The 24,842-nt window shown below is 54.1% G+C and overlaps 4 protein-coding genes across 4 annotated transcripts; 1 reads left to right on the forward strand and 3 right to left on the reverse strand.

The window, feature by feature from the left end:
• Window positions 1–5,851: 5,851 nt before the first annotated feature.
• Window positions 5,852–6,826, reverse strand: COL26b_001818 (uncharacterized protein; the record flags this gene model as incomplete). Its single annotated transcript, XM_053174756.1, has 2 exons — window positions 5,852–6,186; window positions 6,307–6,826. The coding sequence occupies 2 exons, from the start codon at window positions 6,824–6,826 to the stop codon at window positions 5,852–5,854; spliced, it is 855 nt and encodes a 284-aa protein (XP_053041379.1).
• Window positions 6,827–10,493: 3,667 nt separating this feature from the next.
• On the reverse strand, window positions 10,494–12,703 carry COL26b_001819 (uncharacterized protein; the record flags this gene model as incomplete). The annotated part of the gene is made up of 2 exons (XM_053174757.1): window positions 10,494–11,815; window positions 12,001–12,703. The coding sequence occupies 2 exons, from the start codon at window positions 12,701–12,703 to the stop codon at window positions 10,494–10,496; spliced, it is 2,025 nt and encodes a 674-aa protein (XP_053041380.1).
• A 94-nt stretch (window positions 12,704–12,797) lies between these two features.
• Window positions 12,798–13,348, reverse strand: COL26b_001820 (uncharacterized protein; the record flags this gene model as incomplete). The annotated part of the gene is made up of 2 exons (XM_053174758.1): window positions 12,798–13,012; window positions 13,084–13,348. The coding sequence occupies 2 exons, from the start codon at window positions 13,346–13,348 to the stop codon at window positions 12,798–12,800; spliced, it is 480 nt and encodes a 159-aa protein (XP_053041381.1).
• A 9,939-nt stretch (window positions 13,349–23,287) lies between these two features.
• Window positions 23,288–24,505, forward strand: COL26b_001821 (uncharacterized protein; the record flags this gene model as incomplete). The annotated part of the gene is made up of 2 exons (XM_053174759.1): window positions 23,288–24,186; window positions 24,280–24,505. 2 exons carry the CDS (start codon window positions 23,288–23,290, stop codon window positions 24,503–24,505), a joined length of 1,125 nt encoding a protein of 374 aa, XP_053041382.1.
• Between the last annotated feature and the right edge of the window lie 337 nt (window positions 24,506–24,842).

Raw genomic sequence — 24,842 nt, forward strand, 5'->3', positions numbered from 1 at the left:
CTACGGTAGAACGCGATGGGCACGTCTTTGGACTCTCGCCCCACCGGTTGTTGATACCATCAGCGCCGGACAAGGACGAAAATTGCCTTCTTGGACTATTTGTTGGCCCTTCATAGATGAATCTGTATGCGACGCGTACATCTCAGTCTAATATCCCAGACCGCCATCGAATGGCACTTGCTCTGACTTCGGAAGCCGTGGACAAAAGGGTTTGCGTATTGGGTTGGTGTGGCTTGCGACGATTAACACCAACAGCCATCCTTTTTATGCAACTCTTAGTCTTGAGAAAGGTGTGAGAACATTTTGTTTGAAGGGAAAATCTACCAGAATGTGTATATAAGTCAAACTCAAGCGTACATAATGTTGGAGCAGACAGCAACAAGAATGAACGTAGGGCGGGTCGAGTGACTTGGCTGTCTGCAACTTGTTGACTTCATCATGTTGGAAAGACATTTCAACTGTCACGAGTGAAATTCGAAAGACAGCTGCTTCATCTCTCTTGCCCGTGTATTGGTCATGATGAATACACCACGAGCACAATCGTCACAAAGGTCGATTGGCGAGACCAAGCCATCAAGCATGGGCGATGAAGTCTGAATATCTGCCGCAAGCAAGAACCTGAAGAGTGCTGGACTGCGAGCCTGGACAGTGTATTATTTTGGACAATTCAAGGTTTTGTCAAGGTACCGTCTGCGATTAAATAAGGCTGGCTGCGTGCTCTGGCGGGGTTGGACATGAAGGTGCCGCGATGAGATGGTATTCGACGCATCCTATTTAACTACGGGCACTTGCCAGAGAAGAATCCTGTTTGAGCAAAGATGAAGACCGCATCGAAAGTCTCTCGATGAGGTTCAGTTCAAGAACCACACTCAAAGAATTTGGATGAAGGCAGGGGCTTTTGGAAAACACAACGTCGGCCTCTGGCCTTGAGTCATAGCGGTCACGTCACTGTCCACCGATATCTCTCCAATTTTGGAATTATACGTATCAGTAAGCGTTTTTTGAGACCGTATTTAACATCCGATACCACCATGAGGGCCATCAAAGCTGTTGCAGCTCCTTCGAATGGTCTCGCAGAATGCTGAAGAGCATCACCTTCATTGCAGAGCCAACATACAGAGAAAACCCCGCTTATCAACCAAGAGGAGACGCAGTTGGAAGCGCAATTTGCATGAGATGTCAGCGTGACAAAGGCGAGACCGCGGATGGCCAGAACCGTAGCGTCAAGACGACCATGGGAAGGGGAACTTCTCACTATTAAGAGACGTGGTATGCGACCTATAGACTCGGTCTCTTCGGAGAGAAGCCGCAATCAGGCCGGATACTCGGCAATTTCTTTGGCGGGACAATTACTGACGTCTTTATAGTATCTTTCTAGTGAGGTAGCTGAGGCGATGTCATATGCTTACTTCAAACGTGCCAGGACTCCGCACTCGTGATAAACCAGGTATGAACCAACGAAGCCGACACATATGGATGATACCGGCGGTTCTTTATCTAAATTCAAAGTACGACGGGTGCTGATGAGCATACGGTTAAGAGGTCTCGTGCTATGACACCTTCCTACCTACAACGCCCATACCACAACGCATAATCACTGGTCTCTTTCGCACAATATGACTTGATACTGCTGAGTTTGCCTAGCTGAGGCCTGCGCATCAGCGTCTACTACCGACCAAAAGAAAGGCTGGCGTCTAGATTCCTGAACTTTGTCTTTCTAAAAGAATGTTCGACTGTTATTATTTAGCCAGTGGTGTATCTTATCTTGTCTTTGAGTTGCCAATCTATCTTGCACAGTTTCAACGACCTGCTGTGGCAGTATACGTGCAGCTCGAGCGAGATGGACAGCGGCAGCGGCTGGTGTCCGTGAAGAGGCCCGTTGACACGCGTTGCAGGTGTTGATTGCTATCGAGGAAGAAGCCATGCTAAGGATGAATTGCAGCAAGTCCTGAAAGTAGTCGGATGGTGGAATTGACTGGGGGACCATTTGCTTCAGCACATTAGTAGTATATATATAGGTTGAAGTCTGGGAGACCAACATAATATGAAGCGCTGTCCTAAAGAACTTCGAAAACATCCATGGACGGGCTTTTAGTACTAGAAATGCCGCGAAAGTCTATTGGTCATTCTTCTTCGAGCTCTGCAGCGTAGTTTCAAAAGTTTCTCGAGGACTGCGAAATGAGATCCGTTTTTTCTGAAATAACCGCATTTTGTCATCTGTCGTCTGTGAATGAAGTTAAGAGAATACCCGAGGAGAGAGATGTACATGAACCTGTGCTGAGCTGTCCAAATTCTCTCATTATAAACTGTCCAGTATCGGCCCAGAGAGTTCGTCTTCATGAATAGAGACGCGACCATTTCTGCTTCATCGCTGGCATGTTGAAAGTATGGCTTTTATAGTCCATATGGTTCAGCTCGTCGAGGTGGCTCCATAATCCGAACCCAGCCTGCAGAGAATACAAGAGTGAGATGTTTATATCAGTGCAAAATGAACTAATTATACCATCTTAAGGCAAGAGTTTATAGATTCTTGCCTGTGTTGGTTATTTACTGAGGGTGTGAAAGCAATGCAGCTTCAAGTCCCTAAGGGACTGACGCATTTCACGCGCAAGCTGCTCATTTTATTCATCAACAAGATCCTAAATACTAATAAGAGAGGCGTGGACAACGAAATGAATGTCGTCTTCCAGGAGCTTCGCTGAGACTGGCATATGTCGAAGATCATTGTTGCAGGGGGCCGCACAATTAACTGCTTGTCACAGACACCTCGCGTTGAACTGGGTGTATTTCTCTTGTCGCTCAGTATGGTAACAGGAGCAATTATTACATGTTTATATAAAAATTCAATTACATGTTCACCAAGAGTTTCGAACAAATTTGCTCAGCTGGCAACCCGGGCTGTAGGTCTGATCGATCCATCTCAAGCCCGAGAGCGACACGCACAGCGGCCAACGTCAGTCCATTTTTCTAGCTTTGGGACGACGATGAATTTCATGTAATATCCTAGCCAACATCACGTTATTGGGTCCTCACAGACAATCTGACGTTCGGGCTTTGCCTTTGTTTTGTTCTAGCCAACAGCATCAATCTGCCAGGCATTCTGCTCAGATGATGAACCGTAATGGACCACTTCTCCGACGCTTCGAGACGCGCATCCTAGACGCTAGTTGTCACCGTGGTGGATGTATTCTGGGGAAATTCACAGGAGTCGTGAACCGTGGGCACCCACCCCGAGGTGCTATCCAAATGGCACCCATGAGTGTAATGCCATACAGCCTTCAGGCCCCATTCCCTCAAACAGAACAATAATGAGGAAGGAGATGACGATTTGCGTCCGCATACTCAATCAGTTCAGAATCTCGGCTCACTTTATAGCCATGTTGCTCTCACTGCTGATCCCACACCGAGCACTTGCGGCGCTGGGGAACGTACAAGACCCTCCGCATATCGTTCTTCCGCCAGAGCTCCTCAGACAATGCAACCACGAAACGGCCCCAAGAGTTTCTGGTGTCGAGAAATCTTTTTTACCTACTACAAGTCGTATTTCGCTGGCAACGTCCAACCCTGTGGCGCTTCCACGTCGTTGCAGAATACACGTCGCCGCCGTCCGGGTCCTCCCTCTGACGCCTGGCACGTCCTGAATACGCCCATAATATCTCAGCATAACACGAAAGGGATCGCCAGCAAGATTTTGAAGTTGGATCATGCTTCCATCGTGCAGCCATCACTGTGGAGTATCAAGATCGAGCAGTACAGAGGCCGATGGATCATTGAGGTACAGACGAGCACCAGCGTATGACTTCTGTCCTTCCCAACTTTAGTCTAGAGACGGCAGGTCAGCCTGTTTATATAGAATTCATTGACTCACAGCGTGGACTATGCAGTCTCTCCATAGAGATTGCGGCCCTGCCTGCATGGTCTACCCGCCCCACGTAACCTCAGCTGCCCCGCCTCATGATTTGATTTAAAGCAAGATCCAGGTCGCTGCGCTCTCATCTTTGATCACAATCTGGTCCGCCTGATGCTTTGCAGCAGGGCATCATTGATGAATGTACATGAGAAGCCACGCCGGTTCTGTTCTTGAAGCGCTTGCATCGCATCTGTATCTCAGCCCATTCTTGAAATACCCATCGTTGCCAGTTTTCGTCTTCGCTATTCTCATCTTATTTCTCACCAATACTCTGAACCATGTGGTGTTACCAATGGAGAAGGGGAATTGCCATCGACCTTGCCAAGGCCAACCCGATGGAGCAAATTAAACCACCATGGCACATTCAAGAGGCGAAAGCCACCAAGAACGATCATTGCGGGCAGAAACGTCATGGGTTACTGATGTCTTATAAGTTACACCAGCACCATGCGTAGACCAAGCCTCATGCTGAAAAGTCCCGACCCGATGTGACCGGTGCTATATTAGACGTTCTAATGCTAATGCGACTTCTTCTCCCAGAACGAACAAATCCTCGGGTCGGCTTCTCACTGACGTGACCAAAGACAACCGTTCCGGTATCGTGAACAGCTCCTCAGAGTTTTTGGCCTCTTGTACGACAATTCCTGCAGGACCTCGAGATATCCGTCGGGGTGTATTCATGCCTAACACTAGGACATAGAAGACGATGAATCACGACCGACATGGCCGGCCAAAGCCCCCGTCCGCTGCGCGAGATCACAGCAAAGTCTTTGGACGAGCGTCCAGGAATTGACCAGCACTGGTTGAACGAAGACGCATGTGGCAATGACATTCCTGAAGATTGTAACATCAAGCTCCAACATGCCATCTTTATACCTTCGAATCATGACGTCCGGACCTCACCTCGTCAGCGCAAGACCCAGCACAGCTCAAGCTCAACCCTACCATATACCTACCGTACTCACCTTTCGAAGGACGACCCCTATTCAATGCTCCGCGATATAAAAGCACAGAGAAGAAGAGCAGCCAGTCCGTCCAAAAACAAGACTGAGTGGTGAGCCACATATTGTGGTGCCCCGGTGTTGGGATGGTATCGCTCATCCACCATGACAAGCTGATCCTTTCTAGGTAAAAGTCGAATCGACAATGTCCTCGACAAGAGTAGCTTATCACGGCGTTTCCGACAGTCAATCACTTTCTCTGTCAGCCATCGCCGCCTGGCATAAATCCTTGGAATATTCCCCGGATGGTCGCAGTTCGGTTGGTAGAACCGTGTGCGCGGGGGAAGATCAGGCATCGCTCCGACGCCCTTGCGAGAAGGCTCGCGTCGCCAGAAATCTCAATACAAGCAGGTGGACAGCTCCAATGCTAACTCCCAAGTGCTTCGCAAAGCGAAGGCTTGAAGTATGTTATCGCAAGTATCACGTATCCCAGAAGGCGCATAGTTCTTGATCAACGTACGCTTTCATTTCATTCCAATCTCATAGCACGCTCTCGCGGCTCTGTCCATCGTCTATAAGCCCACCATCGGCTGCAAAGTCGCCCGTATGCCATGATGTGTATGTATATATATCACCGCTCAATCGCCGTTGCCTCTTCGCACAACACCTTCCATAGTCCGTCCCTAGGTTGATCAAACATTAACGTCGCTTGCCTCAATGCTCCCCGCCCCATCCGCCGTGCGACGCTCAAGTAATGCCAAGAAGAAATAAGGTTGGGTGGTTGGTATGAAAACAAAGAAAAGTTGTCAAAATATGTAAAAACGTAACGGGGTATTGGTTGAAGTAATTGCCCGAACCCGTCAAAATCGACGGGTTCGTCGTAAATAACGCCCTGACTTTCCCTCTCCGGGGAGCGATACGTCACCACCCAGCCATATCGGCCCCGCAGGAACGAGTCTCTCGCTTTTCTCGCCTTCAATTCAGATTGAAATTCTCCGGTTTACATCATCCTGGGCCCGGTCGGTCCTGGTGGGGGTGGCTTGTCATCCTTGCGATTGACGATGCCAACCAACACGCCCACAATCAAACCGATCAGGAGCAGCAATATGGCACAGAGAACTGCGGCGAGGATGGCGAGCTTCTGCTTCTTCTTCTTGCGCGCCTTGGCAACCGGCCCCAGACCGCCCGGGCTGTTACCGTAAGCAGGCATGCCACCCGTCATTGATTGCAAGTACGCCCTCGGCTGCTGTCCATCTTGTCCTTCTGGGTCTGCAATGTGCGGTGCTGCGGGTGCTGGTGCTTGCTGCTGTTGTTGTTGCTGGACTTGCGGCGAAGCTGTGTAAATGCTCTGAGATTGAGCAGGCACCCCACGTTGCTGTCCAACCGCCTGCTGTTGCTGCTGCCCAAGAAGTGCGCTCTCACTCGGGTTTGGCGAAGTTGGGTCCCTCGGCGTACTTGTGCCAGTCGCTCCTGTCCCGGGCCTCGAGGGGTCGTACGGCGGCGGTGGCGGCAGGTTCGGGTTCGCGGCGGACATGCCATCGGGGCTCCACGGGGTCACGGCAGGGGAGTACGGATCGTGCGTCGGGGTCCAGGCCTGTGGTTGTTGTGTGGCGGGCGGGTACTGAGGGTATGCTGTTGTGGGAGCTTGGCGACTGGCAGCCCCGGGCCCTGTCATGGCTGCGGTGTTGTAAGACTGGGAGTAGCGTGCTTGAGGCATGGCGAGCTTGTCGTCTGGGTGGGATGTCGGGGCAGCGGGGCGGTAGGCAGAGTCTTGGGGGTAGGCGGCATTGGCGAGGGAGTCTGATGGGTGGTGATTTTGGCCGCCGGGTGTGTATCCGGAGTCGACGGGATACAGGGCATTGGCGAGGGAGTTTGTGGATTGGCGGTTTTGAGCGCCGCCGCCTGGTGTGTAGGAAGAATCGGCGGGATACATGGCGTTGGAGATGGAGTCTGACTGCTGATGATTGTAGGACATGGTGGGCGAGCTGGGGGTTGGTGATGGTGAGTAAGTGGTGTATGAGAGGTAGCTATGAGATGTCGATTCAGAGATTGAGGTCGAGCTTCTGCGCGGAGAGCTCTCTTTGTCCCAGCTTAGATAGTGCTGGGCGAGCCCCGAAGGCTTAGGCGTGGGATCGCGCCAGACGGAGGCTTTCGATGTGTGCGCGCGTCGAGGTCCTCCCTCAGTAGCCGGCCTTGAGTCAATGCAATGAGTAGCGTAGTTGATGTACCACAGGAAGCGACCGGAAGTAGGCTCTGATGTATAGTAGAGCAGGTGAGCGATTGGAAGTGTGTAGGAACGCTTCCCCCCTCGGTCGTGTCGCAAATGAGTGAATGAGGTTGAAGGCAGAGGGGAGGAGGAGGTTGAGAAGGAGGGAAAGGTAGCGGTTGAGAATGAGGGACGAGAGAAAGAGGGAAGGAGGCGCAAGGAAGGGGTCACCCGGGCTGCGGCAGCAGCAACGGCAGCGGCAGAGCGAGCCCACACTTCCAGGTTCAGATTGACAGCCCGGGACAGTCCAGTCAGGATGGATGGATGGATGGATGGATGGATGGATGGATGGATGGATGGATGGATGGATGGATGGATGCAACCAGCACCCAAAATGCACCATCAATCAGCCCTTTCCCTCCCAGTCCCGTCCCCTCTAAGGCTAAGGCAGTTCACTGCAACCAAGTGGGCTCTGCTACCTTGCCTTACCACGCTGCTTGGCGGCCTTGCACTTAATTCTCCTCCCGTCCACCATCACCAGCCTGCCGCCCTTCGCCCTTTTCGGCCGTTTCCCCTTCTTTAGACTCTTCAATCATACCCACCACCTCACCTCGCCCTTCTGCAGACTGCAGACTGTCCGCTATGTTATCTGACCACAGCCTCACTGGCGCGCGTAGCAAGGGATATTGTCTGCACTCTGCGAATGGGGGGAGGGGGGAGACGGGTAAGACTACCTTATTTCCCTTTAGAATGGGATCGTGTGTGCTCGAGCTTCCCAGGACGTGGCAGGGCAGGGCAGGGCACCCGGCATTGATTGACTCTTCAACTCCTCAGTGTGGCATGCAACGACGCCGCCGCTTGCGACACGATGGTTGCGTCGAGCCACTAACGGCTACGATCTGTCTACTGCGGTACTGTACGCGACTGCTTCAGCCATCAGCCTGCCGCTGACATCGTCGTTCTTAACGCCTCTTATTCCCGCACCTCGACCTTGCCTCACCTTCCTACTCGAGAAGTCCCCCCTCCTCACAGACGAACCAACTGTCTGCCCAGGTCGCAGAGACCGGATGATAGGTGGGCGACAGGTTTCAAGACCACCCGATGACACTGATTGACAGCTTCTGGTTCGGCCGTTTTTTCAAGGTCCAATTATTCAACTATTCCTCCCCCTTTCAATAACGACTTCCCACACGGCAGACTCTTTTTTCTCTCTTCACTTTCGCTCTCGCCTCCCAAAGTCCCAGTTGCTTGCTTCTCCGTCTTATCCAGACGCCGGAGCAGACAGCGGGCCACCCCTGTCAGAAAACCTGCCCCATTTCTATTGCGAAAGGCGATGGCGAACCGGGGGGGGGGGGACCACCGATGCAGGTACCCTTGCAATGGAGGGCCACATCTGCGCCTTGAAAGGGGGTGTCGAGGGGCGGAGGGTGACTGGGGACGGCAGACGGAGTCTAGCGACACTGATTTGACCAAGAAAAAAAGAAGACTCCAACAAGACTGCAAGTCTGGCTCCCGGGGGGACGCCATCCCCCACGCCACGCTACCGACGCCCTTCTTCAAACCACGCGCAGAGAGGGGCTGTGTTCCCACGACCGCGTCCCCTGACGAGAGCGATTACCCAGGCTGGCACGCCGTGCCCGGCAGACCGAAACTGGGCAGCCGAGAAGCGGAAAAGCCAAGAGCGCAGCGCAAAAACCCACGATATCAACAGACTTTGAACAGTGAACACGAAGAGCACGCTGAAGATAAACTACGCCAAGGCATCGGCAACTCAAATTTTCGCCGGTGAAATTGAGAAAAAGCAAACCACCACCTTCCCACCCTTCCGCATCCGTCCTAGCGCCCTCACCATCACCCGCACATCACAACTTCCCCTCGCCTCGGCCTCATTTACAATCTGCAATCTTGGATCGTCAATCTCTATCCGTAAAAAAGCATAAGCCCACGACTCATTCCATCCTCCACCGGTAAGCAAGGCTACACGGCCTCCCCCCTCAATGACCTCACTTCAATCTAGTCTTTCAGCCTCAATCCTGAAAGGATAAATCAAAACTTACTCGCACTCTCGTACTCTCACCGGCCTGACCGGCTCACCTCTTCCGAGTCATCACCAGAGAACGGCACTCGTTCAATGCCAGCGGGCCGGCCACACATCTTCCCCGGTTTCTATCTTTGTCCAAAAAGGAACCCACCAAACGCACATTCCCTGGATGTTCACTTCTTTTTCTTTCCAAATTTCCTCTAAAACAGCGTAAACAACACTCTAAACACGTGTTGTCCACCCCTTCGCTAGCCAACAGCTATCGTCGCATAGAAATTGTGCCTCCAATCAATATGAAATCGACCGCAACGCCCCAATCACCACCAACCAATGCCCCCAAAATACCGCGCACTCAATCCAAACCCACGGCCAAATTCCCTTCCTCGGAGCGCCGAAGCTTCATTTATGGAGCTCGGGTGGCTCCCTGCTCCATCTATATCCTTTTCACTAAAACCGCCGCCCTAACGAGGAAGTTTAGAACAGAAAAGCACAAACCCTTAACCCACCCAACGGAGATGTCAAGGAAGTTCCAGACCTGCCGCTGCACCCATTCATTCTCTCTCCCCATGGATCGTCCAGTGGTCGAAGAAATCTAGACGGGGAATCGCCGGCCCTGCGGCGCTAAAACTTTTGTTACCGTCGAGTTGTAAGCGAACCATCCATCCTTCCCAAGCGGAGAAAAGAATAAACCTGAACCCACCACGAGCATGCCATGCCGTTCGTGCCTTTTTCTCCTTGGTTCCGTGAGATTAAAAATCAGAGAGAAATCGCCTCCGGCGGCGATCCCGGACGACGATCCTGTCTGATGGGGAGCCGTGTGGATACCATCCCACCGCTGGGGCCATTTCGTGACCAACATGAACGAACAGCGAGAAAAAATGTCTGATGAGAATGACGTCTGGTCCGAAGTATATCCCTCTGCGCCAACAAACAATGAAAATGGGGACAGTATTGCGTGCATTTTGAGAACAATTCATGACAGCCTCACGGCAAGTTATGGGGAACGAGTCAAAATATTGTCATCAGACCGGATTATGTCTTGATTGATATCAATGGTATCTGCACAGCTCCTCGACTTCTCCAAAAAAGTCTCAACGCCCTCGCTGACTGGCTTCCTACTCGTACACAACGAAGACGCTATGCGTGCTGATATCCTCCTCCTCCTCCACTTCCAAAGCTATAGAGAAATAGAAAAAAGGGCCACACTACTTCTTTTTTAATACAAGATGATCGGGGGGCGCCGGCGTGCCTACATTCCATCCTTTTGCTGCTCGGGCTTGGCAGCTCATCACCTCATTAAGCGTCACTATGTACATTTTTTGGTTTACCCCTCGGCACGCCGTCGACGACCATCATCATACTGAACACCGTCCCCCATCCTCACATGGCGCAAATTCAGCTCCCTTCTGCGGCGACGACACCGGGTGAGGTGCTGTTCGTCGCCGTCATCGTCGTCGGCGTCGTGGTGTTCCCGGGGACGTTGACGAGGAAGTGGACCAGGTCTACCGAATTACCTCCGCCGAGCGTCACATTCAATGCCTGGCTGATGGCGACGCCTCCGTTTGATGTCCGACTGCCTGTGCCTGCCTGCGTGAAGAACCGCTGGAGCACCGTCTGTGCTGTCGTCGCGGCCATCAGGTTCTGCCTCTCGAGAATAAGCAGCACGGCGACTCTCGCGAAGTCAAGAGTCTCTTCCGTGACGCTGAACGTAGGCGTGGGCGACGGCGATGGAGACACAGGTACTGAGGGAACCAGGGGGCCCTGTGCTGATGTTGTCGTCGGTGGCGTGGAAGTTGTCGTTGGCGGCACCGAGGTTGCTGGCGGAATTGTAGGCATCGTGACTGGAGCCGTCGAGCTCGAGCTAATTGTCGTCGGCGTGGGCATCATAGGGATGGTAGCCCACATGGTCGAGCTGGAGGCGTGGATCGTCGTGACGCGGAATGGGCCTGAGAGGGTCGTGAACCCGCCAACAATGTCGCCAGAGGGACCAATAACGGCACCAGTCTCGATAAAGTTGAAGGTAATCGTCGTCGCCTGCCCAGGAAGCAGCGTGATGATTTGGATGGGTATGTTGTCAGCGTTGACGCCCACGTTGGCAACCACCTCTTGCGAGTTGGTGGTGCCTTGGCGAGTTGAGCGCCCATCAAAGGTAACAAGCGAGTTTTGCGCAATGCAAGAGAGGCTCTCCGTGTTGAACTTTGCCAGAATGTCGGTTCCGTCCAAGGTGACGGTGAAATTGGTCTGAGCCTGCTGAAGGAGGCGGGGTATCGCCTGGCCGAGGGTGACATTATTGAAATTAGATGAGGTGCCGGTGATAGTGGTCGTGGTGCATCCGGTTGCGCCGGCCACAGAACAAGTCTGACCGGTAAATCCATTCGTGCAAATGCATGAGCAGACATTCTGCGAAATGACATTCGTACCGCCGTTCTCACACTTGAGCTGGTTCTGGCATTGACCCAGAGCCGGCTCAGTAGTGGGAGTGCTGCCTGTCCTGTTCTTCCGAAAGACGAAGAACTCGAGAGGAACGATGATGGCAGCGGCGATGATACCCAAAACGATGACAACAATCAAAATAAAGGCCCAGAGTGGTAGGCCGCAACACCTTCTCTTACGTTTGACAGAGCCCTCATCGCTGTTGGACTCCAACCTTGCCAAGGGAGATGATCTGGCTGCCATGGCGCGTGTCATGGGTTGCACTGGCGTACCGCCACGGCTTCCTGGTGCAAGAGGCCATGATCCTTGAGAGTTACGCCTGAACCAGCTGCCGCGCTGGGGAGGATTAGGAGTTGTTGCTGGAGGAGGAAACGCAGCCAACATGTCAGAGAGTCCTGACTGATGTTTTTCAGCAGCTAGATGACGACGTTAGCGGATGACTACGGGCAAAAGACTTCATTTCACTCACCTGACATGTTTGCCATTTGGTGCTCCCCCTCGCGCCCAAACGCTTTCTCATCCGGCCATTCTCCGTCCATGTCAAATCTGCTTGCAGGCCGGCGTCCTCGGTCAATAAGCGCGGCTAAGCGAGTTGCGCGTTTGATCAAGTCTGGCAAACTGGTCATACTGCCTCTGGACTCCATCTCTCTGACAGAGTTCATGTCTAGGCCCAACTTTGGCGGGCGACGAATCGCCGATAGGCGGTTGTACGGCCGTGGCTCGGGTGTGACTTTTCTCATTTCCTCGGGGTTTGTTGAACTGGCAGCAGCAAACGCTCCAAGCATGGCATCAGCTGTTACTGAAGGCGTGGTTGCCGTAGCTGCCATCGTGGGCACCGTTCCTGAGGAACTAGACCCTTCAAGATAGCCTGTGCCGTTGTCGAAGGGGCTGTGCGGGAGCTGATTCTGGAGAGGTGATGGTGTTGGTCTGAATGCTTCCTGCGGTAACGGGTCGCCGCCGCTCGGAGCTCGGTTCATGACGATTGATGGTTTTTGCATCTTACCAACACTCGCGCTCCTGACCAGCTTGCTTTCATCACCTTCGCCATACTGTGCCGTGCTTGCTCTGCTGTTGTCCTCGTCTTCCTCCGTGGAGTACGCATCATCCTCGTAAAATTCATCGGGGTATCCTGGGCTGAATCCTGGCGATTGACTGCCCCAACTCTCTGGCATAGCGGCGCTAGAAGCAAATGAGGTATGCGACCTCGACCTTGGGCTCTCTTCGGGAATCGGAGAAACAAATGAAGCATTGGAATAGAAGGACGAATCACCTCGTCGAGACGACGGAGGAGGTCCGAGGGTGACGCTCCGTCTCGGCAGAGCGGCGGGAGGAGGTGGCGGGATCGGAGCGGGAGGAATGGTCGATGGCAATGGGAAATCCGGAATCGATCCTACGGAAGACATTGACGACTGCGTATGTCTCGATGACGGGGTGAGTGGTGCGGACGAGGGATCTTGGCTCAGCGTCGATTCTCGTCCGATCTGGGGGGTGTACTGAAATACGGGAGTGTGTTCTTGCACTCGGGAGCTGTCCAGAATCGAAGGGACCCTACTTGGGCGAGGTGGGCGTTGCGGTGGTGGTCCCCTTCCTGGGGGAGGTCGGTACGGCTCGGCTTCGGGGGATGGGGACGGGATGGGTCCGGGCAGCGGCCATTGGGGGATTTGCGTAGGCCGCGAGATGGCCATGCCGATGCCGCCATCTTTGTTCTGTAGCGCGGCCGGAGGTAATGGTCTCGGGATTTGTGACGGTGCGGGATCGGGGTTCTGGCGGCTCGGTGGTGGTGAGACATCCGTGGGGCTGTCCAAGTCCTCTTCCATTATCGGGAATCGTGTTGCGGACGGCGGTGCGTACTGGTCCCTCGGAAATCCGGCTTGAGCCCGCTCTCGCGCCCGCTTGACGGATCCTGCGATAGGTGGTCGATCCATATCTCTTCCATATTGGGGTTGACTCATTTAGTACTCGTGAATTCGGTCCAGCGACATCAGAGTCTCCTTTTCCTGCCTCTCTGCTTTTTCTTTTCCGTTTCAAGGTGCCTGCGCGTCCAGACACGACAATTAAACCATTCGCCCTGCGGTATCACCTGGGTGCAGATTCTACGACAGTGATTGCTGCGGGTCTCCGATAGTTTGCTGATGCGGCGGCGCTTTCGAAATTGCCCGACGACGAGTTGCTCGTATAAGCTCGAATGACAGCGTGGTTTGCTGTAGGTGCTCGACGCAGCTTCGCGGACAGAAACGACTGGCGGGTGGGTATATCAAACGAAGGTCGCTCAACTCTATTGCGAGGCGGTGTAACTGCGCGAGATTGAAAACAGGAACCAGGCCTATTAAAACGAGAATCGAAGTCTAGACGATGGCGAAATGCGATCGGAGGGGTGGCGAATGAAGAAAGGAAAGGCGGCGAAGAAGGAATGAACTGCGTCCGCGGGTGCGGCAGCAGGGAAAGAGAATGCTAGATGAATTAATTAGGGTAGTAGAGAATGAAAAACGAGGCTCCGACGATCTATCGTGGGAAAGTCCAGGTCAGCACCGGAGAGTGTGAAGGGTTTGAGAGACAGAACAGAACAGAAAGAAGAGGCGAGGAGTGAGGCAAGGCAGGCAAGAAAGGCAGCATGTACTGTCTGTCTGCACAACGCCGCGTGAGAGACTCTGCCACTCTTGCCCAGGTGCAGAAGCAGGAGGTTCCCGGCGGTTCGGGAGGGTCGCTTCAGGTCGGCCACACCCCCCAAAGCAGGGAATACCTGAACAGCCGGGCCACGGGTAGGGGGAGTCCCAAAGGGGATCACGTACAGTTGGTGTTTCGAGACTTTGCTGTTGTCCAACGTGATTCGCCCGCCTGGGAGAATTTGTCGTAGTTGTCGTTGCTCTGAACAGCGATGCTGGACGGCGACAGTCGACAACAGACACAGGATGATGGATGGCTGGAAGATGATGGCATCGACGTCTGAAGCGCGTGCAGGAGTGCTGGCTACGATGGTCGGCGAAGCGGCACGACGTGAGTGTCTGTTTGCACGACTTGACAAGAGAAATCAGGTGGGTGAGACGGGCGCGGATGGGTGCACGACACACACTGGGTCTTGCGGTGCTGGCGAGAGGGACTGAGAGTGTTTCAGACGGGCGGAACGGGCAGGGTGTGTCCGGCGTCGGGGAGGCAGCACCTCTCTGGGGGAACCTTGTGAATGACGTCTGAAGATTTGAAGATCAAGAGACAATCAGGCGAAGAAGAAGGCCCGTGGTGGATTCGATGGGTGATATGATGTGCGAACTGACAGGTGAGGCCGCGTGGGGAGGTCGATGGATTGTTTGGAACCCGTAGAGAACAAAATGAGAGAGCCCGAGGCAGCGGCAGCAAATGACAATGACGCGGGATCGAGTTGTTTCCTCTTCTTCTCCTGTCCGAGACGGAGGGATGGCAGTTGGGTTAAGAGAAGGGTCGGCTTTGTCTTCAAGACAAGGCGGTAGCGGTTTATTTTTTGCTGAAATTCCCGAGCTGGCAGCGGGAGAAGCAAGCAAAGGCCAAGAGGTGTCGACCGAGGACGACTGAACAGTAAGAAAAAGAAAGTCGAGAAGTGAAAAAAGCTGGGTTCCGGTGTGTGTGAGTGCGTGCGCGTAGGGTGTCCCGGGTCTGTGGGTGTTGTGCGAGAGTGGTATCCGTAGGCGACGACGACACACGGAGATGGGCTATCGGGGATCTGTCGAGGGACTTGGACAGGGCGATCTCACAGTGTTACAGCAACGACAGGTGGGATGTTGGTCGACTCGACGACTGTGCGGACGGGACGACGAGGAGTGTCGTTGGTTGTCTGTCGTTCGTGCTCGTTCGCTCGCAAGCGGCGGCGTGCAAATGTCGAGGAGGGACGGGGAGGTGGCAGAAGAAGACGGGACAGGACTCGACGGGGAGAGGTCGAAAGGAGGAGTCGAGACGGGACAAGAGGGGATGAGAGGGATCCCCCGGAGTCAAAAAGAGGAAGGGCTGGCCAGGTGCCAGAGCCAGAAGAGGCTTGGAGGGTTCGGGGGGCTCTGGATTGGATCGAATGGGTCTATCGACGACGGGGGTGCGCTTCAATATTGGGGTGTGGTCTGGCCTGAGTGACAGCCCATTTGTCCGTTGATGGCGAGCAGGACAAGTACACAGCTCCACCGGGGGTAATCAGGGGTGTGTAGTTTTGGAGTCAGTCTTGTCCTTTTTGCAGTGCTCCTGTCAGTCTATCTGCACACAGGCAGGTGCGAGGAAAAGAATGATACGCCGAGACTTCAAGATGCGCTGCTATCTAAAATCGAGATACGGGTACGTGCCCGTGGCCTGGGACGGGATTGCGCAAACGACAACCTCAACTCAATCAAAGAATGGAGCCGCAACAGGGAAATGAAAGACCTGGCCGGCGGTGGGGGGAGGGGTGTTGGTCATGTCACCAACGAGACGGTTCCCTAGAGAGTCACGTCAAGATCCAACAAGAGCGCAAACGCAGAGGCCGTTGAGAAGTCTCAGTCATCATATCATCTCTATCTACGAATGCCTAGACTCTGTCTGGCAATGGCAAGTGTGAGGCGTCGTTCAATTCAATAGTCAGGCACGCTTTTTGCAGGGCACTTGGCAATATGGAGGCGGCTATTTCGAAAGGAGGAAGAGCATGTGTGACGGGTTGCCCCTGGCTGCAATTGCAATTGCGCCTGCTCTCGCTGCAATTTTTAGGAGGTCGAGCGACCAAAGTGGCAGATGGAAGGAAAGCACGGCTCACCAAGGGGACTGTGGCTTCCATTGGCTGCACTTCGCGTGCCAGGGGGCAGGGGGCGCTCCTTCTTAGCTCCAACGCTTCAACGCTCCTGCCCCGCCTGGGGGGTCACTCTCCGTCACGCCCCTGTCTCCCAGAGTCTCGAGGTGGGGCCAGAGAGAGCACGGCGGGCCAATGACGAGCTCAAAATGTTTAAGCGGAAACACTAGCGCAGGCACACACCTTCGCGACCCCTTCAACCCCTGCACTTGCGGTCCAGATGGCCCGATCTGGGGGGGTCTTGTCTGCTCCACTGATTGCTGACGGGACTTGGGTGAGGGTCTGCGATGATTCTGCGAACACTCAACCGCTTCCAACAGAGCAAGGAGTCGTCGTCGACAACGACACCATTTGGCAAAATACCCACCGGTTGCAAAGACCAGGAGCAGAGACGCGACAGGGGATTCGCCCGGATAAGAAACCTCCCCGGCGTCCGCTTCCCACCATTCAACCCACCTGCTACGAGCTTCCGTACGGATGATTCTCTTCCTGCAAGCAAGCTGCGGCATGCCCAGAACCGAAGCCACCACGAAGTCAGACTGACAGAGTATCCGTACAGCCTGAAGTCTTGGATGCCCTCCTCGCCTGCCGTCGTCGCGTCTTAGGTTTTCTCTTCTCTGCGCTTGCTTAGCGTTCTCTGCACCTGTCAGAGCTGCCGGAGGTGTGTTGGTGTGCAGCGGCAAAAAGAAAGGAAATGCCAGTCTGCAACAACCCAATTTTGGAAAGAGACCAAGAGGAAAAAGGCAAAAGAAAACCATCAGCCAAACTGCGACACCCAAGTTGCCATCATCACCGCGCGCGCTTCCCCAGACTCAGACATTGACCGCACCGTTCATCCTGGATGTCTCTGATCCGTCCGTTGAAGGGACCATGGAGGGGGCCACCGCAGCCAACCAGCCATGCGGCCCGCCAACCAACACCGGCCGTCCATTGCGTAACGACGACGGCCACTTACAACAGTACCGGAAACAACACCTCACACCAGCACGCACCACCGCAGCAATCCCGACCTCTGCTGTGCCGAATGGCGCCTTCCACGTCAAGACGGGACGAATTGAAACGTCTCGTTCCTTGAGCTGATGTCTGCCACAAAAAAATGAGAGGAAAATACCCCGAAGACATATGCCTCGTCCCTCTCCCGCCTTCAAACTCGACACGCCAGTCGGCAAGCCTCCGAGGCATTTGATCAACACCGCCCTCAGTTGCAGATAGAGACTGCTGTCTAATTCGCGAGTCTTGGTCGACAATTGGCTGCACGATGCAGGCTCGCTCGCCGCGCAACACGATGACCGGCCAATACGAACATCACCGTCCGGATCCAAGCGAGCGCAAGAGGCGGAAGAATGGGAATTCATTGCTGCATCTCGCCCTACCATTGTGACTCGTCGCCTCGGATCCCTTCAACCCTAGCGGCAGAACGCTGATCGGCATTACCTTAAAGGCATTTGAGCGGGGGTCTGCCTGCGGTGTGCAGAATCCAGAGTTCCTGTAATCATCCCTCCTGCAGGAACACCATGGAAAACCAGGAACACCTCGACGCGCACCAGTCACTTTGCGACATCTCTGCGCGTCCGTTCAGGGTGCCCAATGTTGCGCTTCCTCTTTGGCCCGAGATACACAGCAAACTGACGGCCTTGCTCATCACCTGCATTCTTTAACGCAAGCCGGACAAATCGAGATAGCCCTCGTCACTGGGCCGCTCCACCCAACCAGCAACAAGCCCCAAGACGGGCGCAAGCCGTGAGGGGGCACAGCAGGTTGGCAGGCCACGCGGGAACCGCTACCAACAAGGTGCCCACCGTCCACCACCACCACCTACTTCCTACATACATCCACCGTCAACTGTTCACCGCAGATGCGGCGGATGCGTTTGCAGATGCGCCTTTTTGTTCTGCAGACTGCACGCCGAGTTCTAGACGCGTTTCAGCTGCCAGATGCATGCTGCACGCATGGAACAGGGCCAAAGGGGCCACACCCTCTTCAGAAGGCGTCCCGCTACTTCGGCCTCTATATCCGTCACAATTGGCTGTGTCAGGCGCAACTCCTACAAGAATGCACCCTGTCACGTGGTCCCTTTTCTTGACCTTCAACAATGACAGTTGTTGAATCCGTGGCTCGCTCGACAATCTGATGGTACAAAGACGCCCTTGGGTAGACCCGTCGATGCCACCGTAGATTGGCCAATTTTCAGCTGAAAGCTCTGACAACTCCATGATCTCCCCTCGAATCCCTCGTGCAATCAATGGCTCTCGGGCGGCTGCTTGATACTGAGGTAAGGCTCCCGCTGCATGGGCAAAGCTTCAGTCTGCTCAGGATGGCATTGTCCATACAAATCGCTCAGCATGGACTGAGCTCAAGGGTCCATGCCCTGTCCCAGAAGCCACCGCGGCTTCTTCGACTCGACAGATTTTTGCTTTGCATAACCGCAGCAGCAGACAAAACTCAATGACACGAATGACTGTTTTCGCCTTCTCGTCTCCGCACAATTTGTATGGCCGTCTTCGCCATCCACACGTGGACCTTGGGACGAAACGAAACAATGCGCCGACGGCTACGCGGGTCTGCCGTCTTCCAGAGCAACAAATCTTGAGCCTGCATTCGCCCGGTTTGCAGGCCAAGGTGATCCGTTCACCGATTTTGACCTGATCCTCGGTCGTGTTTATCTGCCCACGGCACGTCATCTCCGAGCCATAGTGTCAGGGACGAACTACGGCTTGGTTAGTACTACCAAGTACAAGCTATCTGCTGTGGCAATATTGAAGGCGTGCCGCGGCGCCATATGAGGATTTGAGTTTGGCGGTTCATTCTAAGCTAATTTGCGAGCTCTGCTCTCATTGGCAACGCGCTAGCTCCCGCAGACTCTCATCAACGTCAAACCCTCGGCCCCACGGCGCCATCTAGCCTCCGGTGTGGAGGCGTTCACCAAGTTTTGGGTCTGGACATTTCGTGGTGGACAAGCATCATTTATCCGTGACGCAACACACAGATCCCAAGCAGTGCTCCGCCTGCCAATCCAATGACTGGCGTGCCTAGGATTGTGACGACAAGGCCCGATTATCTGGACGACTAGAACACTCAAAGTCGATCATGTTTGCTGTTTCCTTAACTTAGGAGAACCCTTCATTTGACGTAAGGACATTCGCGAAGCCTTGTGCGACGAACATCTATTCCGGTTTCCGGACTAGTGGGCGACCAGGGCATCCACTTTCCGGCCCGAGATATCGTCAACATCCTCGCCGAACATTCCGGCGGGGCGTCGATCTTGCCATGAATATCCAATTGGCTTAAGTTGACTTTGAGCGCAGGTGATCAGTTCCAACCACAAAGTCTATCAAAGAAGGTGTCGTGGGTGTCTTGAAAAGCCATCGCTTGTGTCTGCCAACACGCCGCGTGTAAAGCGCGATATCCAGACGCTCTTGATGCGAAACAGTGTACCACTGCAATGAAGGGGTCGTGAGGATCAACCTTCTTGGCGTATGACCTTCCGCATACGACATGCTCGGGAATTGCCTTTGAAAGGGCTTGTTTAAGTCCTTCCCTCGCGTGGGGCTTGCTGTTGAGCTTTATACAACAAGGCAGTCCTTGCACATGTCCGAGAAATATAGTGGAAGAATGCGTACAGCAAATTCACGCAGCTTCAGGTTGATACTTTGGAGATGAGCTGGCAAACTATTGTCAATTGACTATCTTTTCTCTATTCGCCGAGAAGACATTTTCAGCGCGGATTTCGACTAGGTTTTATTGGCAAATGGCTTCCCACTTGTCCTGATCTTTCAGTCAAGACATTCCTGTGCGACGCTTTGAAGTGGTATGTTCATGACTTGTTCGATCCGACGCTTCGACTCATAGAAACCGCATAGGCTGCTACTTGTCCTTGAAGTTACCTAGTGTTGAGAATTTTTTATATTTTGTTTGGTCGAAGTCCTCATAGCATACCAGCCAGCGATTAGGATGATACAGTATCGCCTCTTGAGGACGGCCCGGAAGTGTCCGGATATGGCATCAAACACATAGGTTGGTTAAGTCGAGATCACGAATACGGTCACTAGACCTCGACCGCCTATGCCACCGCTCTGAGTATATATGCACCAAGTGGTGCCGTGATAGGGGTTGGAGGGAGACGCGAAATCTACGGCCTCCTTCAATATCGAGAGACTCATATCAAGTATGTCGTCGAGGACAACAGCCGTGAAATAGCGGCAGGGACTCAATCTTGCGCGACGCGACAATCACAAGAGCACAGCCGCTCCGGCAGTAAGACCTTGCCTACGCCAGCTCGGACGCTCACGCTTGGTTGAAGCATCAACAGACGACCACGGGCTTAGGCCACGCAGGCAACCTGGCTTGAAAGTCTGGGGATGTTTGACGATGCTTGATTCGTCCGCCCGGCTTATCAGACTTCTCTGAACAACTATCTTGGCGTGTAGGTTTTGCGTTGGCAAAAGGTTGACGTGAACTCTGGGGTGCAGAAGGTTCGGCCGGTGCTTGGGATACCAAAGTAGCGGAAGCTTCGTGGAAGCTATCGTCACCATCAATCCTCAGATGCTATACTCTGCCTGCAGAGTCTAGGTTCTGCGGAAGAAGCGTTGGCGGTCATGTCCGGACGAGGCGAGGTCGTCGGACCGAGTCAGTTGCGGGAGCAAACTGTGATTGGATTTTATTGTGTGTCAGAACTATGACGGGGAGCGAACGGGTCTTCTCGACGAGGCAATATGGCAGATGAAAGTGACAAAATGAGAGTTGCGAGCTCTAGGCTCGGCGCGACCATTGCCTTTTGTGCGGTTCATTGCGTTTGCTACTCGATGCTGTCTACATATCTGGGTTACTTCCGCCGGGCGGCATAGGTTTCCATCTGGTAAAGACATCCGTCAAAGCTGAGTGCCTAGGGGCAGAAAAGAGTGCTAGATACAAGTATATCGCCGCTTCCTTGACAATGTCTGATACCTCGGTCTAGAGAAAGGAGAACGACGCCATCGCAGAGTATATTTCGTCAACAACAGGAAATGAAATTCAGTGTAGAAAGCTAGGTTAGTGATTTCTGCCTGACAGCTCCAAGTCAACCGACTCCTACCACACCTTGGCCTTTGTCGCTTTATTTTGATGGAAGTTGGCATTGCCTCCGTCTTGACCAAGGCTGCTGGCAGTTGCCACATTACTGAGGGCCCAGCTCCCCGTATCTCAGCCACGTCCCACCAGCATAACCGCCTCAAAAAGAAGCATAAGCATAAAGACGGATAATATCCCACGTGGCGCTGTACACAGATACTCTTACCTTCGGTCTTCACCGAGAGAGTGCATAAGTGACTGACACGACGTAGGAACGGGTCCTTTGTCCTTTCATTAACAAGACACTCTCATAAAACCGAGCTGGTTTCTCATTATTTTGTGCATTATTCCAGAAGCCCCCCGCGCCGACGACGACGACGGCGGCGGCCACGAGCGGCACGGGAGACGGGGAAAGGGAAATAACGTGTCCAGACTTCCGGGAATCGCCAAACGTCGCAGAGCGCCCGCCCAGAGTCTCGGGACACGGGACGAGAGGTTGTCAAGATGGATGGATACCTACGCCCCCATGCCATTCGCTTGCGGCTGTGCTACGCGGCGATACTACGTGGTGAGGTACGCCAGCATCGCTGTATCAGAGGATGAGCCCTTTTTTCCTCGTCTCTTTCTCTATTTTTCCGTTGTATGGGCAAAGTGGATTCGCTCGTGTGTTATGTGTGTGTTCTCTGCGTGGCTGTATCACGATGATGATACGGCGACGAGGGTTTCAGACCAGACGAAACCGCCCCTTACACGGTGTTGGCCGAGCGGAGCGATTGACAGGACTGCACGGCACTGTGTACTGTAGTTGGGGCTCTCTACTGACTTCTGTGCTGCTTACTCGGAGTCGTTCAGCTGCTCGTCTGTGTATGGTGCTCCTTGCCTCCTTGCCTCCTCGCGCTTCTCGTCGACTTGGCACCGTCGACGCAGTCACACGCCGTCGACGTCATGGCATGTCAAGAGAAGGGCAAGGTTACGCAAGGGAGCTGCGTTTTTGTGCTTAAGCTTTCTGGACTGCGTCGAGAGGAGGACAGAAGGAGGGAGACAGGCAAGAGAGAGTCAACAAGCGCGCGGAAGTTTGCGTTTCTGCACAGACACGCTCAATGCCCACGGCCCTGCGATACGTCGTGTCGTCGCGGGCAGCGAGTGGCTGGGCCGGTCCCACGTCATGGGTGAGAGAGAGACGGGACTGAGAGTGGCAGATGCGAAGCTGTGAATGGTTGGGCTGGGCCACAGGTGAGGCAACCGATCGACTCTTCGTGTTGCTTCTGCGGCACTGCGGCTGTGGCAGGGGGGGAAGCGAAGAGAAGGGACCAAAGGGGGAGAGAGGAGAGGAAGGGATGGGCGAATGACATAATCGCTCTGAGCGATAGGCAAAGGGCCTGAGACCTCAGGCAGAAAACCGGCCATCAGCGAGCATCAGCAGTCAAGGATGCACAGAAAAGTCCCCATCCCTCTCCGCACGTTCCGGGAAAGTCGCTCAATCAGCGGCCCTTTCGGCATGTACCGGTGCAGCCAAAAGTCTGTGGGTGGTGACTTCGGTCCCTCAAGAGAGGCCTAGCGTGTGCCAGTTTCCCCCTCGCCCTATTCGTAACGCCACTCGACACCTGATCCCCATCTTTTGCCCGGCAGGTACCTGGCTGCGTAGGCCGTGGTGCGTAAGGTACTGCGTCGTAAGGCAGGCACCTGCTGGTCGTGGTCCCTTTACGCAGCACTCGCCATGTACTGTGCTCCACCCATTAACACCGCACTCATGTCATTGCACCTGCTCTCCTCCCACTCCGGCTTCGAAACCCCAAACTTTCACTCTTCTGAAGACTGCCTTTCGACACTGCATCTTCTCCTTTGTCGAACACACTTCACCACACCCAGCGAAACACCAAATTCTACATCCTCTGCCATCGATTTATCGAGACGTTGAGGAACCACATACACCGCAATCATGTTGCTGAAATCCCTCGCCGCCGCCGGCCTGGCGATCACGGCCACGCAAGCCTTCGTCGTCGTCCCTGAGATTTCCGACGCCGACAACGACATCGTCAACTCCCTCCCCTTCGAGCAGCCCGTCTCCGAGACTGGCATCCTGAACAAGCTCGTCAAGCTCGACTGCCCTGGCTGCCCCCTTACCATGAGGCACCACGATGGCCGCTACCACACCATGACCAACATCGAGAACCACCTCGAGCTGACTTTCTCCGTTGAATCCGACGCCGCCGGCCTCGACCACCTCCTCGTTAACAAATTCGAGCTGTACCCCAAGGCCGCCTCCTGGTACTCTGCTCTCCGCGCTCCTCAGGTTCCCGCCTTCACCGAGGCTGCTACAAAGCACCCTCGCAAGGCCGACCCCAACACTCCTCAGCTGGGCTACAGCCTTGCCGTCCGCCCCGTCGCGATGGACAAGGACCAGCAGCTCGAGCTTCTCGAGATTGACCTTCAGATCATCGAGGTTGGCAACAGCTTCGTCAGCGACGTCCCCAACGTCAACGTCAAGCTCATCAAGTCCCCCGACGGCAAGCTCATGATCGCCAACGTCGACATGACCGAGACTACCATCCCCACCCCCAAGGAGGACGAGAAGACTCCCACTGACTGCACCACCCTGTACTGCAAGTGGCGCGCCGCCATCTTGAGGAACATGCGTGGCAAGCACTGCGGCGGCCGCAAGCACGGCATGCACGGTCAGGGCCGTCACGGCAAGCATGGCCACCACGGCCACCACGCTCACAACGCTGGTCACTTCAGACAGCACCACCACACCTGGGGCCAGCTCGCCAAGAACATCACTTCGCACATCCTCCTGCCCATCCTCATCGGCATTGTTGCTGGCGTCAGTGTTAGCATGTAAGTGTTTCATCCCCTGTCGTGAACCCCCGTTATCTGGGGTCGCGTGACCCCTCTTTTTTCGAGATTTAGATTCGCTAACACGAATTGAAGCATTGGCATGATGGTCGGCACCTTTATCGTCTGCCTCTGGCGTGTGGTTGTCCGCCGCCAGTCTCCTTTCGCTCGCAAGCACTGCCGCCGCCGCTCTCGCAAGTCTTCGCACCGCGAGGTTGCTGCCACCGAGGAGAAGGCTGGTCTGATGACCGAGCAGGAGGACCTCCCCTCCTACAAGGACGACGAGGAGGAGGCCACCAAGACCGAGACCGCCCAGGTTTAAGCAGCTGGAACCGAAACACGAAATCGTGCGAACTGATGATACCACTTTCTATTTTACTCATTTTGCTTTTGAAAGGTCGGAACTGAAAAAAAAATCCAAAATACCACATGACAATCCAAGATTGGACAAGAGAGGAAACCACACATCTCATAAAGAAGCGGCGTTAGCGGGTTGGAACCAGGACAGGAAAGGGTTGGTTACATGGAGGGGGATATCTCATCAAGGAAAAAAACACCGCTGCATCTTTGGCTTTGACCGAAGTTGGGGACGACAGTGGCTTGGATGTTATCAGCACAGAAAGCACACTCGCTCCGGCATCCATCACCAGCGGAATAAC

Source organism: Colletotrichum chrysophilum (genome assembly GCF_026319265.1).
Source record: "Colletotrichum chrysophilum strain AFK26 chromosome Unknown scaffold_8, whole genome shotgun sequence".
Classification (NCBI taxonomy): domain Eukaryota; kingdom Fungi; phylum Ascomycota; class Sordariomycetes; order Glomerellales; family Glomerellaceae; genus Colletotrichum; species Colletotrichum chrysophilum.